We start from the raw sequence: 14,411 nt of genomic DNA on the forward strand, positions 1-14,411 counted from the left end.
GAGTGTGGGCTTGTGCAAAAGCCAGGGGACGAAGGGAGAAATGGGATAAATAAAGAAATAAATGAGACTGGCATCTGTGCCGAACAGCAGCCAAGCAGGAGGGCGAACAGATGAGGAATGACTGACGGAGGCTTCAGAGAGGGGAGAGAGAGGGAGAGGAGAAGAGAGAAAGAGGGGAAAGGGGAGAGGGAAGAGAGGGGGGTAGAGAGAGAGGCAGAGAGAAGTGTGGGTCGATAGGTAGCTCACAGTGGGATGTAGCACTGGTGGAGGTGAAAGGTTTGACAGGTAGCTCTCAGGGGGATGTGGGATACGGCACTGGCACAGGTGAAAGGTTCATCGTGGTGGGAGCAGCACGACCCCCCCAGCCGCCAGCTACAGCCCAGCCACGATCACTCGCCCCTGACTTCACCTCCACCTCCGCAGGCCGAGGGGGGGGAACGCCAAACGGATATTTACTTGTACATGTTTGTTTACTTTTGCAACAAGTAGTTTTCTGGCTGGTTTAGAACCAGACCACACACTTCCCGTTTAGCCTGCACTCTGATTCGTGAAAGTCCAACCGCACCGACAGCCCGGGTCAGGCCCAACGGTGCGGTATGAAAGTCTTAAAACCGATAAGCTCCAGTCACTCTCCCAGATGCCATGTGGCGAAGATGAAGATGGTGTTGGAAGATTCTAGAAACTCTAACTGAGAGACAAGACTTGTGAAAGCACGGCAAATGAAGAACGAGAAGAAGAGGGCACACACTGGTGGAAGAGGGCTTTTTGATGTTCAATGGTTGGTGTTTAAAGTGTCATATTTTTTCTTATTTATTAATTTTTTTACACACCACCTTTTTCTTGATTTTGGCTGCCTTCTGAACTCTCTGTGTAGCGTTGTCGTGGTTACAGGGGTCATCACACACAGGGGCAGCAAAAAGGCGTGGCATGGCAGGGGTGGGGTGGGGGGGGAGGGGTCAAAGAAAATAAACAAACACATTACAACAAACAGCCAAACAAACAAACAGCCAAACATCAGGTGTGCCATCACTGATCCACCGTCAGGTGTGATGGCATAGCTGTGTTCTGTCTAAACCAGAACCAAACAGCAATTAGAATAGAAACATTATAATTGCTCTTGTGCTCTTAAATAGACAAACAATATTTCATATGGCATGCGAATAACCATCACAAGACGAGGGAGAAGGGAGGATGAATGCGTTACGCATTCGCCTGTCGACTGGGGGAGATCGTGGGGACTACAGATACCGAACAGCCATCTGACACAAACTTCCTGTCCACTTTTACAGCAGGTCAAGTGTGAGGAATGAGCCGTTTAAAGTGAGCCTGCAAAACTCGAAAGCTCTGTATGAAAACAGGACAATTATGGAGGACGATAAATATAGCACATAGTCTTGCAGTCTGCATCGCAAAATGTGGAACTGGGATGGAGAGATTTTTTCGCTGGGATGGAGAGATTTTTCGCTGGGATGGAGAGATTTGTTCAGTGCTACTCGGCTCCCCTCAGGAAGAGGAGAGTGGTGGAGGACTTCAAAAGACCAAACACCCCAGCCTTCTGGACGTATGAGAGCACAACCTGGAGCCTGGAGTAATGTCTGATGTGCCAATGATGAGAGCAGGAGGATAGAGAGCGTGCACACACACACACACACACACACACACACACACACACACACACACACACACACACACACACACACACACACACACACTTCCAGCACTCTTGTTCATGCATAAGACTCACACACACACTCATCTCTGATGCATTGCAGCCCTGTTATTTATACAGTAGCCTGCGTTAGCCTGATTCTGCCCGAGGACACACATTTAGTACAAACATCACGTCTCAAACCCACTCAGCATTCTCTCTCTATTGCTGTCTCTCCCCAATTTTAAGCGTACATACATACATATATAGTGCATTAGCTCCTAATCAATTTCTCTGGTTTTACTTTTTATAGGAAGGTGTTTCAGTAAAAGGAACATTTTGTTTTATTCTATAAACCACAATGTTTGTCTTGTATTCAAAATAAAAAATACTGTCATTTACAGCATAAAACTACAAAACAACAACTGTTTAAAATTTCAATCACGTGATTATGCGTCATGTGCTTAGTAAATAATATTTGGTCCTGGCCTAAACGATACCTCATTAAGGAAAATGTTCTAGAATTCAACAGAAATTGAGTGTGTGTTTGTGTATGTGTGTGTGTGTGTGTGTGTGTGTGTGTGTGTGTGTGTGTGTGCCTGTGTTCACGACACATAGCAAAACAGCCTATAGGGCTGGAGCCCACTGAGATGCTTTTCGATTTGGAATACACTTCCTTGTATTTGCCTTCATCTGTCTGTGCCGACACCATGCAGACAACCCTCCTGAGAGAGGGAGGGAGGGAGGGAGGGAGAGCGCGATAAAGAGAGAGAGAGACAGACAGAGAGAGTGAGAGATGGGAGAGGAAGATGAGAGAGATGAGAAAGTGGGCAATGAGTAGGCGCACATAAATAATGCATGAAAAGACCCAGTTCAATAGAGCATTAACTATGTACCTCACACGGTGCAGATTTTTTGAGCAGGCCACACCCCTCTTCTCTTCTCTGGTCTAAACCAGAAAACAGCCTGTGTTTGTGTACCACTACCGGGACGATAACTACAGTGTGGAGCAAACCGACCCGACCACACCCAACCGCTCCTTCATCTCCACCCCAACGCACCGTCTTCACCCAGACATGGGCGGGGATACACAGACAAAGAGTGGCAGTTAAGTGTTGCCATGGTTTCATTTTGAATGGTTTTTGATGGTGGTGGTTGAGAGATCCAGGTTTTGAACTCAGTTCAAGACCGGGGGAAGAGTTTCCTCTTGTGCTCTATGGGGGCGTGTTTGAGTTTCCTCTTCATGGATGTGTGCCCTATGGGGATGTGTATGAGTGTGATAAATTCAGTTTTTTGTGTCTGGTGTGGTTTTTTTTTTCACCTAAACCTACAGAGTCCTTCATGCTGTGCTGACACATCCTCTGCGTCTCCACAGGCGTATGGGCAGACATGTTCATTCTCGTGGCACAACATGCGCGTCACTAAAAACTACAGCCTCTTTAAGTCACCTCGAAGGATTTTGTGCAAAGTGACGCTATGTGACCACAGTCAGAGAAACGGTGAACGGGGCCTGGGTGCACATAGCTGGTAACAGCAGGATATCTGTACAGATCTCTGCACTCTGTTCAACTCTCAGCCCTTTTCTGACAGTAATGAGGTAGGAAAAATATCCCGCGGTTTCTCGAACGCATGACAAACATCACAAAGAAGCTACCTGTTGTGGGACTCTCTTGCATTGCAACGACCCATTTCTATCAGCCCGAGGTTTGGTTTTTTCCATCTCATCTGCAGAACACCCTCTTCCTAGAGTCTGTCGTGATGTGCACGTCACTCAAACTCCCTCCTCACCCACTCTGACACCGTTCCGTTCCCAGTGGTTTTAATTGGCTCACCCCCAGAAGGCCTTGAATGCGACGGGCTGCATTCTGGTGAGCGGCAACCAATCGGACGCCCGAATGAGACCAGCGAAACAGAAACAGAGTGGCTCGTCGTTTTGTGTTTGTTTGGAAACTCGGATGGGGCAGTAATTGTGACGTGTGTGTGTGTATGCTCCCACATTACGAGCCATGTGGAATCATTTTCAAGGCCATCTGTCGGGAAGCGTGCCTCCTAACACCTAGATATTCCTGGCCTGAGCCCTCCACGGCACTGACGAGACAAACAGCACTGTGGTCCCTGCAGAGAACGCAGGCCAATCTGTCGACCCCCAATTAATTAAACATCATATTATGAGATTTCATCCACTAAGAGAAACACCGTTCAATAATTATTTATACAGTCAAGCTAAAACTGATATGAGGTATAAAAATTTCCTTATTATGGTACAGGAGTGTACGACCCAAGTGAAAGAAAACGATAAAAACAAACAAAGAAACTAAAAAACATTTTTTAAAATCCACCATTTCACAGTTTTTGAAGTAAAAAACAGAAGCTTTGAAGGAAGATCCTGCTAATGATCTAGTCACTTTGATTCCATGGCATCATAAAGAATTCAAACACACTGCAGTTGCAGCTAAATAACTCTCATCCGAGCCCACAGAGAGTGGAGGAGATTACATTCTAGACACTGCTAATCCCATAACCACTGATTAGACAACATCTCCTGGGGTGTAAACAAACAATCTCATCTTATCTCAGAATAAAACTAGAAGCCAACCACCGTACCAAACGTCAGAGCCATGGAGAAATAAAACACGTAATTCCGGTCTTTGGGGATCACAGAGAACTTTCCAAGCTAAAAATTAGAGTTCCAACTTTGGCTCCTTCCCAGAGTGCCACAGAAAACTCTGGAAGCAAACCAGGGAAAGTCACGCCCCCTCTGAGGCTTGCTGAGAAGGCCCGGTAAGCAACCACTGCAGGATGTGACTAAGCTGGCTTGTCATGCAGCCTAAGGCCTCAACATTGTTATTTTTAGCCAATAAACCATAAGCAAAATAAGGGAAAGTGGTACGTATATCCTTTGGGCATTAACTGGAGATGCTATTAGGCTGTTCTGGATACCTCTGCAGTATAACTTTACTGAACATACAGTACCAGTTAAAAGTTTGGACACCCCAGTTCTTTGTTTCTTTTCACCATTTCCCACATTATAGAAAAACAGCGAGTGAATCGAAACAATAAAATATCACATATGTGACTATACTGTGTTAAACAAATGTCGACTGTCTTAGATTCTTCAAAGCAGCCATCTTGTCCTGAGATGACAGCACACCATTGGTGTTCTCTCCACCACGATACATCCAGATATGATGCGTTCTCACCAGTATTGCCTCATATTCTAAGTGCTTGTAGGCTGAAAGACTAAAATTATGGATGAAAACTATTTACTAATGGGGAATTTAAATATTATATATATATATAGATTTACATTTTAAATTGATACTGTTTATTCATTTTGGAATGAATAACATTCCAAAGGCTATTCCAGGCTATACATTTCCATGTATAATGTTTATAATGTATATTAGGAACTATGTATCTAAGAAACAAATTTAAGCATAAATCATTAGATTAAAATGCTATTATGTCTATAATATATAGACATAATTTTTCTCTATTGTGTGTATATAACACACAAAAAAATGATTAAAAAATCATCGATTGTGATTTCTGGATTTTTTTTTTTTAGATTATGTCTCTCACAGTAGATGTGCACCTAAGATGAAAATATCAGACCCCTCCATGATTTCTAAGTGGGAGAGCTTACAAAGTCGCAAGGTGTACGAGTCCAAACATTTCACTGGCACGGTACCCACTCTGACAGAAGCCCGTGGCAGGACGCGCCCCCACCTGCAGGATTCCAGAGGGTTACACACCTTGACTCGGCTCACGGCTTCCTGCGCCTGCATCATGCGGATGTTTTTGGAGGGATTCCTCTCCGACAGCAGCTGCGTGGAGCCCAGGTAGTTTGCGGCGAAGATGATCCCATCGATGAGGTCCTCGGGTTCGCACGGCCCAGGAACTGTGGGGTAGATCACACGGTAGATCACGCAGTAGATCACACAGTAGATCAAACACTAGAAGCAGCCCTTTCTGCCTCTGCTCTGTGGCAACATCTGTAAGTTATGCTGATCTTGACAATAAAGCACCATGATGCAGATTAAATGTTGTGACACGCTCTGTCACCAGATATGGAAAAATACTCTTTTTATCAACTTTTGAGACGGTCTAATGTGTGGATTTTGTTTTTGTTTTTCCAGTGACTTCAAATTCTTAACTGAAGTCATCTTTGTTGGTTTTTGATCTTGTGTTTCATGGAACCATCCAAGAGATAACAAACTATTTAACAAACTATTCAGTGCCACTAAAATCTAGTTTCCTTCCCTCAGACTGCTCCAAATACACCAAAATGAACCGTGTCACCTACACTATCTACCTAGTTATCAACATAAATCCAGAAAACACTTGCGTGTGCATTCACACACAGCTTTGCACAGGAGGCCAGTGGGAAGAGTGTATGACCACAGGTGATTGATACACAAGTTGAGAGCAATCAGTGTGATGTGGCTGTGGTTTTCATGGTGCCCACCATGGCCATGTTACGTTTGATAATACAATCTGTTTTTCTTTCTCCACTGACTTTTCGTTTGCTTTCCCTGGGTCTTATTTCAAACTGCTAAGTAGCACAGGGTGAATTTACACCAGGTTCTTGCCATCAGAGAAGAGACCCTCATCTATTTAAACAGCGTTTCCACACAGCCCACAGTCTCTACATAACAGACTCACATTAAGCCTTCATCTGAGAATGTCAAAGCAAAGTAAAATCATGTCTGCTCACTGCATGCTTGCTGTTTTACTCTGAATACCAATTCCGATCTGCTGATGCTTTTTTTTTTCATACTTCCCTCTGAGGAGCAGATTATCGGAGGCACATAAAAGGGAAAGCCAAAGTGCTCACGTACCGTCCACGAAGCTGGGGAAGGTTGCTGCCTTCTTTGATGGCTGGAAGAGAAGAAACGAGATGTTCGATTCAGGACGAGGGATGAGAACCGCGCGGAGTAAGCTGGACCACAGCGGCAAAAAATAAGGACGACCAAAAACTCACAAACGAACACACGAAGGACAGGAGACGCCCTCGTAAGCGCGTGAAAGAGAACACAGAGGTCAAATGACCCCTGAGGCGCGGTGGTGAACTGGGGGCGACACCGTGGGCAGGGCAGGAGTGAGCTCTGTCCTATAGACAAGCTCTGAGGAGGTCGAGTAGCTGACATCGTCGCCCTAAAACACGTCCGCGCAGGTTGTGAGGCACCGTGAACAGGACGCGTGTTCCCCGTGCAATTCTAAGAGGATCGTCTCACGGCTACATCAAACAGGGTCGTTAAGCGAGGGCCGGTGGGCATACGGAGGCGGCAGGAAGAACTCCTTCTGGAAAGGCAAACGCGACCCGTCTTGCTTGTCAATTTACTACACGGCGACCCAAAAACATTTCTTCCGCCGCCACACACCACACTGCACTGCAGCCAAACAACTACATAACGAATTCGGGATTTGGGTTATTTCAGTCACGGGCTGGAGCACCCCGAGCTACATAAAAGAGAGTGCTATGTAAAATAAGGAACCCTGAAATACACAGGGGTCGTTGTCAGGATTTAATGAGTAAACAGGTTGAGGACAGCAGCTCTCAGCCGCCTTGGAGTGGTGCTGCATACATCAGGTGACACACGGAGGTGGCTCTCTTTCTCTGGAGAGGGTCGCAGGAGTGAGAATGTCTCCTGAAACGGAGGAAACTGCCCCGTAGCTTTAATAGAGCTGTTGTTCGTGTCACTTAGGAGCCCAAACCTGTGGACTCTATTTACATACATCTGAATATAATTTAAACACTGATAATTTCCTACCCAATTACAGAGGGAGTTGGATGGTGTTTTAATGCTTACTCATCCGGCAATCACTGTGTCAGCCAACGTGAAAGCATCACGTCGAATGAGAACATCACATCTAATGATAACATCACATCTAATGAAATCATCACATCTAATGAAAACACATTGAATGAAAACATCGCATCTAACGATAACATCACATCTAACGATAAAATCACATCTAATGAAATCATCACATCTAATGAAAACACATTGAATGAAAACATCACATCTAACGATAAAATCACATCTAAGGATAAAATCACATCTAATGAAATCATCACATCTAATGAAAACATCACATAGAATATTTCCAAGTGTGCATCATACTGCATTTGTTCCAACCATCTAAACTGCCTCTGTCAGAGTACCAGACAATCCCCAGGGCTTCACACAGGCAATAAGAGGAACAGCCTGTTATCGAGGTTGTCTGTAGGTGTGTGTGTGTGTGTGTGTGTGTGTGTGTGTGTGTGTGTGTGTGTATGTGTGTTTGTATGTGTGTGCGTGAGTGTGTACGCATGTGTGCATGTGCGAATGTGCGCATGCGTTGGCATGCAAGCATGTGTGTGTGTGTGTGTGTGTGTGTGTGTGTGCGTGTGTATGTGTGTGTGCGTGTGTGCATGCGTTTGCGTGCAAGCATGTGTGTGTGTGTGTGTGTGTGTGTGTGTGTGTGTGTGTGTGTAAGCCGCCTCTGTGAAGAGGCACTGAAGCAGGCAGGTCAAGGCTCAGTGCTCCTCTCTCAGAGTAAATACAGCATTGTCAGTCTGACTGCCTGTGCAGGCAAAGGTGAAGCCTATTCATGTCCTACGTCAGCAGCGGGAGGCCAGAGAGGACAGAGGACACAGGCCCGCTTTGCTCCAGCAGAGACACAGGGAAGACAAATGCTGGGAAAAATGTCTCATGTCACAAGCAGCAAGGCAGGGAGGCGATTTGATGGACGGACGCACGTCCCCTGACTTCTCCTCGATGAAATGTATTATGGATGAAGTAAATTTGCAAGCAGAGTGGGGGTCAAAGGTTAATGGATCCCCACCTCGGGCAGATTGTTGTTCTCTAGAGGGCCGTTGAGATCAGAACGCTGCTGTTTTCTGGGTTGCTCTGCACTGTTAGACACCTGAACAAAGAGGCAAAAAGACAGAGAGAGAGAGAGAGAGAGAGGGGAATAAGACAGGTAAAGGAATAGGAAATATCCAATCCGCACGATAGATGAGCTTCTCTAGAGTTTCTCCAGGGTCTCAAGACCCCAGGACATCAGAAAAGCAAAACGAAACCTGTCAAACAGACGGAGAACAGAAAATATAAAAGCAAAAAGTGAAAAGCGAGCTGGGCCCACAGTCAGGTGCAGTGTCTTTACAATACAGATGCTTTTGCAGTAGACAACAACAAAAACAAGCCTTTCAACCGATTCTTCAAGCAGTAACAAATAAATTATCTCACTGCTAGATCTTCACCTAGCGTATCCTTTTCTTTTTGTACATCTTTACTTGAACAAGTTCATTTGTATTGTGTCTCTGCTCTAAGGCATGAAACGATGTGGCTAATGCAACTTACTCTCCATTCATCTGGACAGATTAAGACAGATTAAAAGTATCTGGGCCCAGTCCTTCCAGAACTTGCAATTATCAGGTTTAATTGAAACTTTCAGAGCCTCTTTAAACATTTAAAGTTTAAACAGCAGACAACAGCATAATCTAATTTATTAGTTCCCTTCCCGCATCTCTTCTGATCTCCAGTACCTGTTCAATAGCCCTTTCATCAGTGAAAAGCCCTGTGCAAACTCGTGGAAGAAGGAAACAAGGAAGCCCTCTGTGGCCTGTTCCTCTCTCACCGCCTTCCAGGGCTCCGCCCCTGACTCCTCCCTGGCCCTCTGGCTCCACCCCCCCAAGGCTGACCCCCATACAGTCAAGATCTGTAGGATCAGTATAGATGCTCTCAAGGTGCATGGTGGTGAAGGAGAATGGATATCATACATATTTTGCAGTTAATTACACGTACGCGTGTGTTCACACAAAGGAAAGACGTTCGCAGAGTTTAGCAGTACGAACCGTGTATGATCACAGGATAGTATATAATGATCCATTTAAAGGTACACTGAAAATGACCATGGGCCTGCCCACATGCGAAAGGCCTTTAGAAATCATAGATGATCATAATGAGTTCATATATGTTGGTAATTACATAATACTATATGTACATTATTATGGCCCCTTCATATACTGGTAAATATTTTTCACTTTTCAATTTGGGTGGACGTGTATCCTATATTTCCAAATATTCATGGCTGAGGTATCCTTGGGCAAGGTATCTAACCCCTAACTGCCCCCCAGGGCCTGTGGTCACCCACCACTAGAGGTATGTGTGCTCACAACCTCTAGTGCGTGCGTGTTCACTACCATGAGCGGGCAGAGACTCTGTGTCCCCTTGAGGATTAAGAAAGTCTTAATCTCTTATTTTCTTCTGTATTATCTATTACATTATTAATATGAGGTTCTATGTACCTTGAGGAGTTTTATGACTTCAGTATGCTGTCTCCGTGTGTTCATGTTGTTAAGTACTGTTGATATCATATGCAGCTCTGGGTTTTATACGGTGTTAAAAGAGTTTTTTTTTGCAAATGGTTTTTTCTGGCTGATGGAAAAGGGTGTATTCTCCTGAAATTTCAACCCAGTTGCACAGCAACAGAGAGAGAACTGTCAGAGGCTCTGTGGTTGTGAGACGTGAGATGAAGAGCAGTCAGAGAAAACACCCGCTCTGATGGGGCCATCGGGCGCAACACGAGCAAGATGGCCGCCTGACAGCTGGATGCTTGGCTGGGATACAGCCAACTGTGACCTGAGGAAGTGATCTTCTTTGCTTCCTCCTCTCAGAGGTACTTGAAGCTCACTGCAGAATTGTACTTGCTAGCCAAAAAAGGCTCCCCTGGCCACTGCTCATTAATATTTCGCTTCATAGATAAAGTCATCTGAGCTAAAAAAAAAAATAAAAAATGAGCTGAAATCAGGAATTTAAATTAGCAATTTAAATCAGGGTTTCGGGGAAAAACAACTTTGCCTTTGAAAACTTGACATTTTCAGCTGCCCCCCACCCCCCCTAAAAAAATCGTTGAATTGCTCAGTAGCTCTGTCACTACCGCCGACCCAGGAGGTGACGTCTGCCCTCAGAACCAGCTTCACAGCTGGGCCGTTTCACCCTCATTGTGACTCGTGTCTCCTACCTGCTCTCTGGCGTGCTCCTGCGTCCATCTCCTCCTCTCCTCCGGGGTGCGGGACTGCCCCTTAGGACCCCTCTGCAGGGGCGGGTTGTGGCCAGAGACGGGCGGGATATTGAGGGACTTGGGTCTGCCGTCGTGCCTGTGGGGTGGGGGGTAGGGGGCAGGTTCGGCCTTGGGCGGAGCCTCGGGCTGCTGATGGGCAGGAGGCGGGTCGGTCGCTAGTTCCTCGGGGCTCTGGTCGGTACTGCTGCTGAGGCTGCCCACACTCATGCTCATCTTGATCTCAGCCACGATCTGATCGATGTCCTCCTCCGTCTCCTCGCCCGTCTCGCCCTCCACGCCCTTGCGGCCGGCGTAGAGCGGGACGTTCCCGTTGTCCTCGGGGGGGTAGTAGTCGCCTGCGTAGGCGTCCCCTTCCCGCTCCTCCTCCGGTTCATGGCCCTCGTCGGGGCAGTAGTCCTCGCTCCCCTCCCCGTCCTCCTCCTCCCGCTCCGGCTCGCGGGCCTGCGACGAAGGCGGGTCGTGCTCGGGGTCCGGGTGGTGGTGGTGGTGGTGGTGGGCGCGGTGGCGACGGCGGCGGTGGTGTTGGTGGGGCGGATGGTTCTGCGGGTGCGGGTGCGGGTGGTGGTCCAGGACGGGCTCGGGTCTGCCGTCGTAGATCTGCGGGTCCGAGTCCTGCTCCAGGACCTCGCAGCGCACCTCCCCATGGGCGATGCCCTCGCCCTCCGCCCACTCCTCCACGGCCTCCTGGCAATCGTCGGCGCCGTGTGGAGGCTCGCCGCGGCCGTCGCTGCGCTCGTAGCCGCCCTCGTTACAGTCCACGCCCTCCAGGTAGCTGTCGTCCTCTGGACAGTAGCGGATGTAGTACGTCACTCCCTCGTCCTCTTCCGGCAGACCTTCGTCATAGTCTTCCTCCTCGTCCTCTGATGTGTTGTTAACGTAGTCCGAACTGGAATCTCCGTCGAGACTGTCCATGCGCCCGCAGTAGTCAGGGTGGGCGTGGTCTGGAGCGGGGGGTGTGGCCGGACGGCTGTCGGGCAAGTGCGCTCCCTCCTGCTCGCAGTAGGCGGAGGGTTCGGGGTCCTGCTGCTCCTCATACCCCTCCTGGGTGTGGTCTGCTGGGTTGCTGGGGTAGGGGGCGGGGCAGGGACATGGAGCCGGGGCGTAGTTCTCCCCAGAAGCCATGCTGTTACCCGCCCCAAGTCTCTTCCTCTGTGCCATGAAGTCAGCGTCTCACTGGCCTTCCATCACTGAACTGCCCAAAATCCTGCCACACAAACAAAAGCAGTGTTACCATGGGATGGGTTCTAAAAAACCAGTGCTAAATGCAGATTCAAACTACAAAAAAACGTATTATGGTTCTCACAACTGCTCACAAAAGCACAGGTAAGTTTTGTCCTAGTTACGTCTTTCTCATGGGAGCTGCTCAGACTTTGATTTGGCTTTGGAGAATATTCCAGAAAGCATGTACGCGTGGACACACCACAGACACGCTAAAGTGGGACAGGCTAGCAGAGTCAGTGTTCATCATCGTTAATCCGTGGCTAAAAAAGAACACTGACAATGATGGTGTAAAGCTTTAAGTGCAGTCATTGGGGACAAATTAATCGTAGCCAGTCTGTCACACTGCTAAGTCATTGTCATTTATCACAAAGAGCACAAAACACAAAGGTCTAAACAAGCAGACATTAACGAATGAGACTGACAAGCCGAGCTACATGCTCAAGTTCCCTTGAAGGCCATCGATCCCCCACAATTCCATGCTCCTGCCAACTCCCCCCAAGCCCTGCCAGAGTTCCCCCCAACCCCCACCCGGCTAAGTGTCCAGTGCCCACTCCCACACCCCGGGCCCACTGGCTCGCTTTAACCAATCAATGCCTGATCAATGACTGTCACCGATCTAGACGGATTCATTAACGAGATCTGCATGTTTCCCCGACGCTTCCCGAGAGCTCCCCCGCGGGACGGACGGCCGCGAACAAAGCAGACACGGTCCTTCAGGCACGTGGAGTCGGACAAAAGGGACAGTTCTTGACCCGCTCCGTCAGGCTTCGACAGCCTCAAAGGCATCATCTCACATGAGGTCATCGGGCACAAATGATAAACACATGCGGGAAATATAGCCTGTGACGGATACGCAGACAGTCAGACGGTCTCATCAGTCTTGGGGTTTATCAGTCGGAGCACGGCAGGGTGGAGGAGCTACACAGCTGGAGGGGCAGGATTAATCTCATTTCCCAGAATTCTGATTGGGAAGGGGCGTGGCAGCGTGTGCAGGGAATTAGGGACTCATTTTGGGGTTGCTGTGACTTTCTGGTGCCCTTTGACTGTAAGGCAACAAAATCAAACTAATTAAAAAAAACAATTAGATGGCAGCATGTGAAAATAAATGATGTTAGGAATCCTTGGTACACACTGCATAATCATATGCAAACATTCACATAAAGCTGCTCTGTATGTGATACACGCTTGCAAGCACGCGCGTGCGCACACACACACACACACACACACACACACACACACTTTTACTGTGCTATCTCCACTAGTAGCCAGTAACAGCTGCTCTCAGAGGGGCTTTTGTTGCTGCATTCTCCATCACTCTCTCTCTCTCTCTCTCTCTCTCTCTCTCTTTTATTATGCCTTCCATCACAAGACATTACAACAGCTAATTACCCACATGCCTGTCCAAAGAACGCCCCCTTCCTGTGGGTTCCAGCAACAGTGCACTGAGGGGATCACAACAAGGAGCTATTTCATGGAGTAATGGAACGACTCGGAGCTTTGCACATGCTCGTACGTACCCCCACAGCACACACACACACACACACACACACACACACACACACACACACACACACACACACAACCACATGCCCACCCGCACAACACTTATGCCCTTCCTCACCACATGTATTTAACACTGTGATCATCATCATCATCATCATCATCATCATCACCCCATTACTCCCAATCACCTTTTTCCCATCATGTCAACTTTCTCGACACCATCTGTTCACATTCGGTACACACCTCAGATCAGGGGCCCTCCAGGGCGTTCACACACACACCCACGGCCGCTCCAAAGCTCCCAGCCCGGACGTCCAGCACCACACGTCTGCAGATCACGCAGGTGAAGAAGGCTTTTGTATCCGGCCTGCGCCTCCGGCCACGGATGTCATATGGAGTAATAAACCCCAGGCAGCCATGCACAGATGACTGACTGCTGCAAAAAATCCCCCCCCCCCCCCCCAAACCCTCCCCTCCCATTGCTCCGCCAGCACTGATCCCTCCCCTCCTGCAGGTCCTGACCAATCCCAGCACAGGAAAAGCGCCTCCCATTAGCCCCCCCGTGACCCTTCACCTCTTTGTTCACCTCTGAATTCATTAGCCACGCCTGTTCTTCAGGTCTACAAATGCGAGTGGCGGTTTGTCAGTCGATGAGCTGGTGCAGAATGAATTACATCCACTCATCTGTACACATTTATGCCTTGCATTCTTTGTTAAGCAGCGTGAAAATATGAGCAGTCTTCTTTAAGCATGCGTCACCCATGTCTCTCCATTCCGCTCTAGTCCCGCTCAAGAATCCAGCGCCTTTCTAAAAATGGCGTTTAATTGTTGCTGCATAGATTTCCAGAAGATTTATTAGATTTGAATATATTACCATGCGAATAGGCAAGACTGTTGAGGTAAGAGCAGAAGAAATCAGTCTTACCTGCCGTGAACAATCAGGATCACGCCCTGACAGCAGGGTTCA

General features: G+C 47.8%; 1 protein-coding gene across 5 annotated transcripts in view; it reads right to left on the reverse strand.

Moving 5' to 3' along the window:
* The window catches only part of apba2b (amyloid beta (A4) precursor protein-binding, family A, member 2b), a 69,933-nt gene that overhangs the window by 9,378 nt on the left and 46,144 nt on the right, over positions 1 to 14,411 (reverse strand). For 2 of the 5 annotated variants that reach the window (XM_076996859.1, XM_076996852.1), the window contains 5 exons: positions 10,661 to 11,924; positions 8,480 to 8,560; positions 6,490 to 6,529; positions 5,404 to 5,549; positions 831 to 866 (listed from right to left, as the gene is read on the reverse strand). In XM_076996859.1, the coding sequence (XP_076852974.1) occupies positions 831 to 866; positions 5,404 to 5,549; positions 6,490 to 6,529; positions 8,480 to 8,560; positions 10,661 to 11,878 (1,521 nt within the window). In that variant the 5' untranslated portion in view covers positions 11,879 to 11,924. Of the gene's footprint in view, positions 1 to 830; positions 867 to 5,403; positions 5,550 to 6,489; positions 6,530 to 8,479; positions 8,561 to 10,660; positions 11,925 to 13,687; positions 13,847 to 14,411 lie in introns of those variants that run through there. The other 3 variants (XM_076996867.1, XM_076996873.1, XM_076996882.1) reach the window with 3 other exon arrangements.

Source organism: Brachyhypopomus gauderio, chromosome 1 (genome assembly GCF_052324685.1).
Source record: "Brachyhypopomus gauderio isolate BG-103 chromosome 1, BGAUD_0.2, whole genome shotgun sequence".
In the NCBI taxonomy this organism is placed as follows: domain Eukaryota; kingdom Metazoa; phylum Chordata; class Actinopteri; order Gymnotiformes; family Hypopomidae; genus Brachyhypopomus; species Brachyhypopomus gauderio.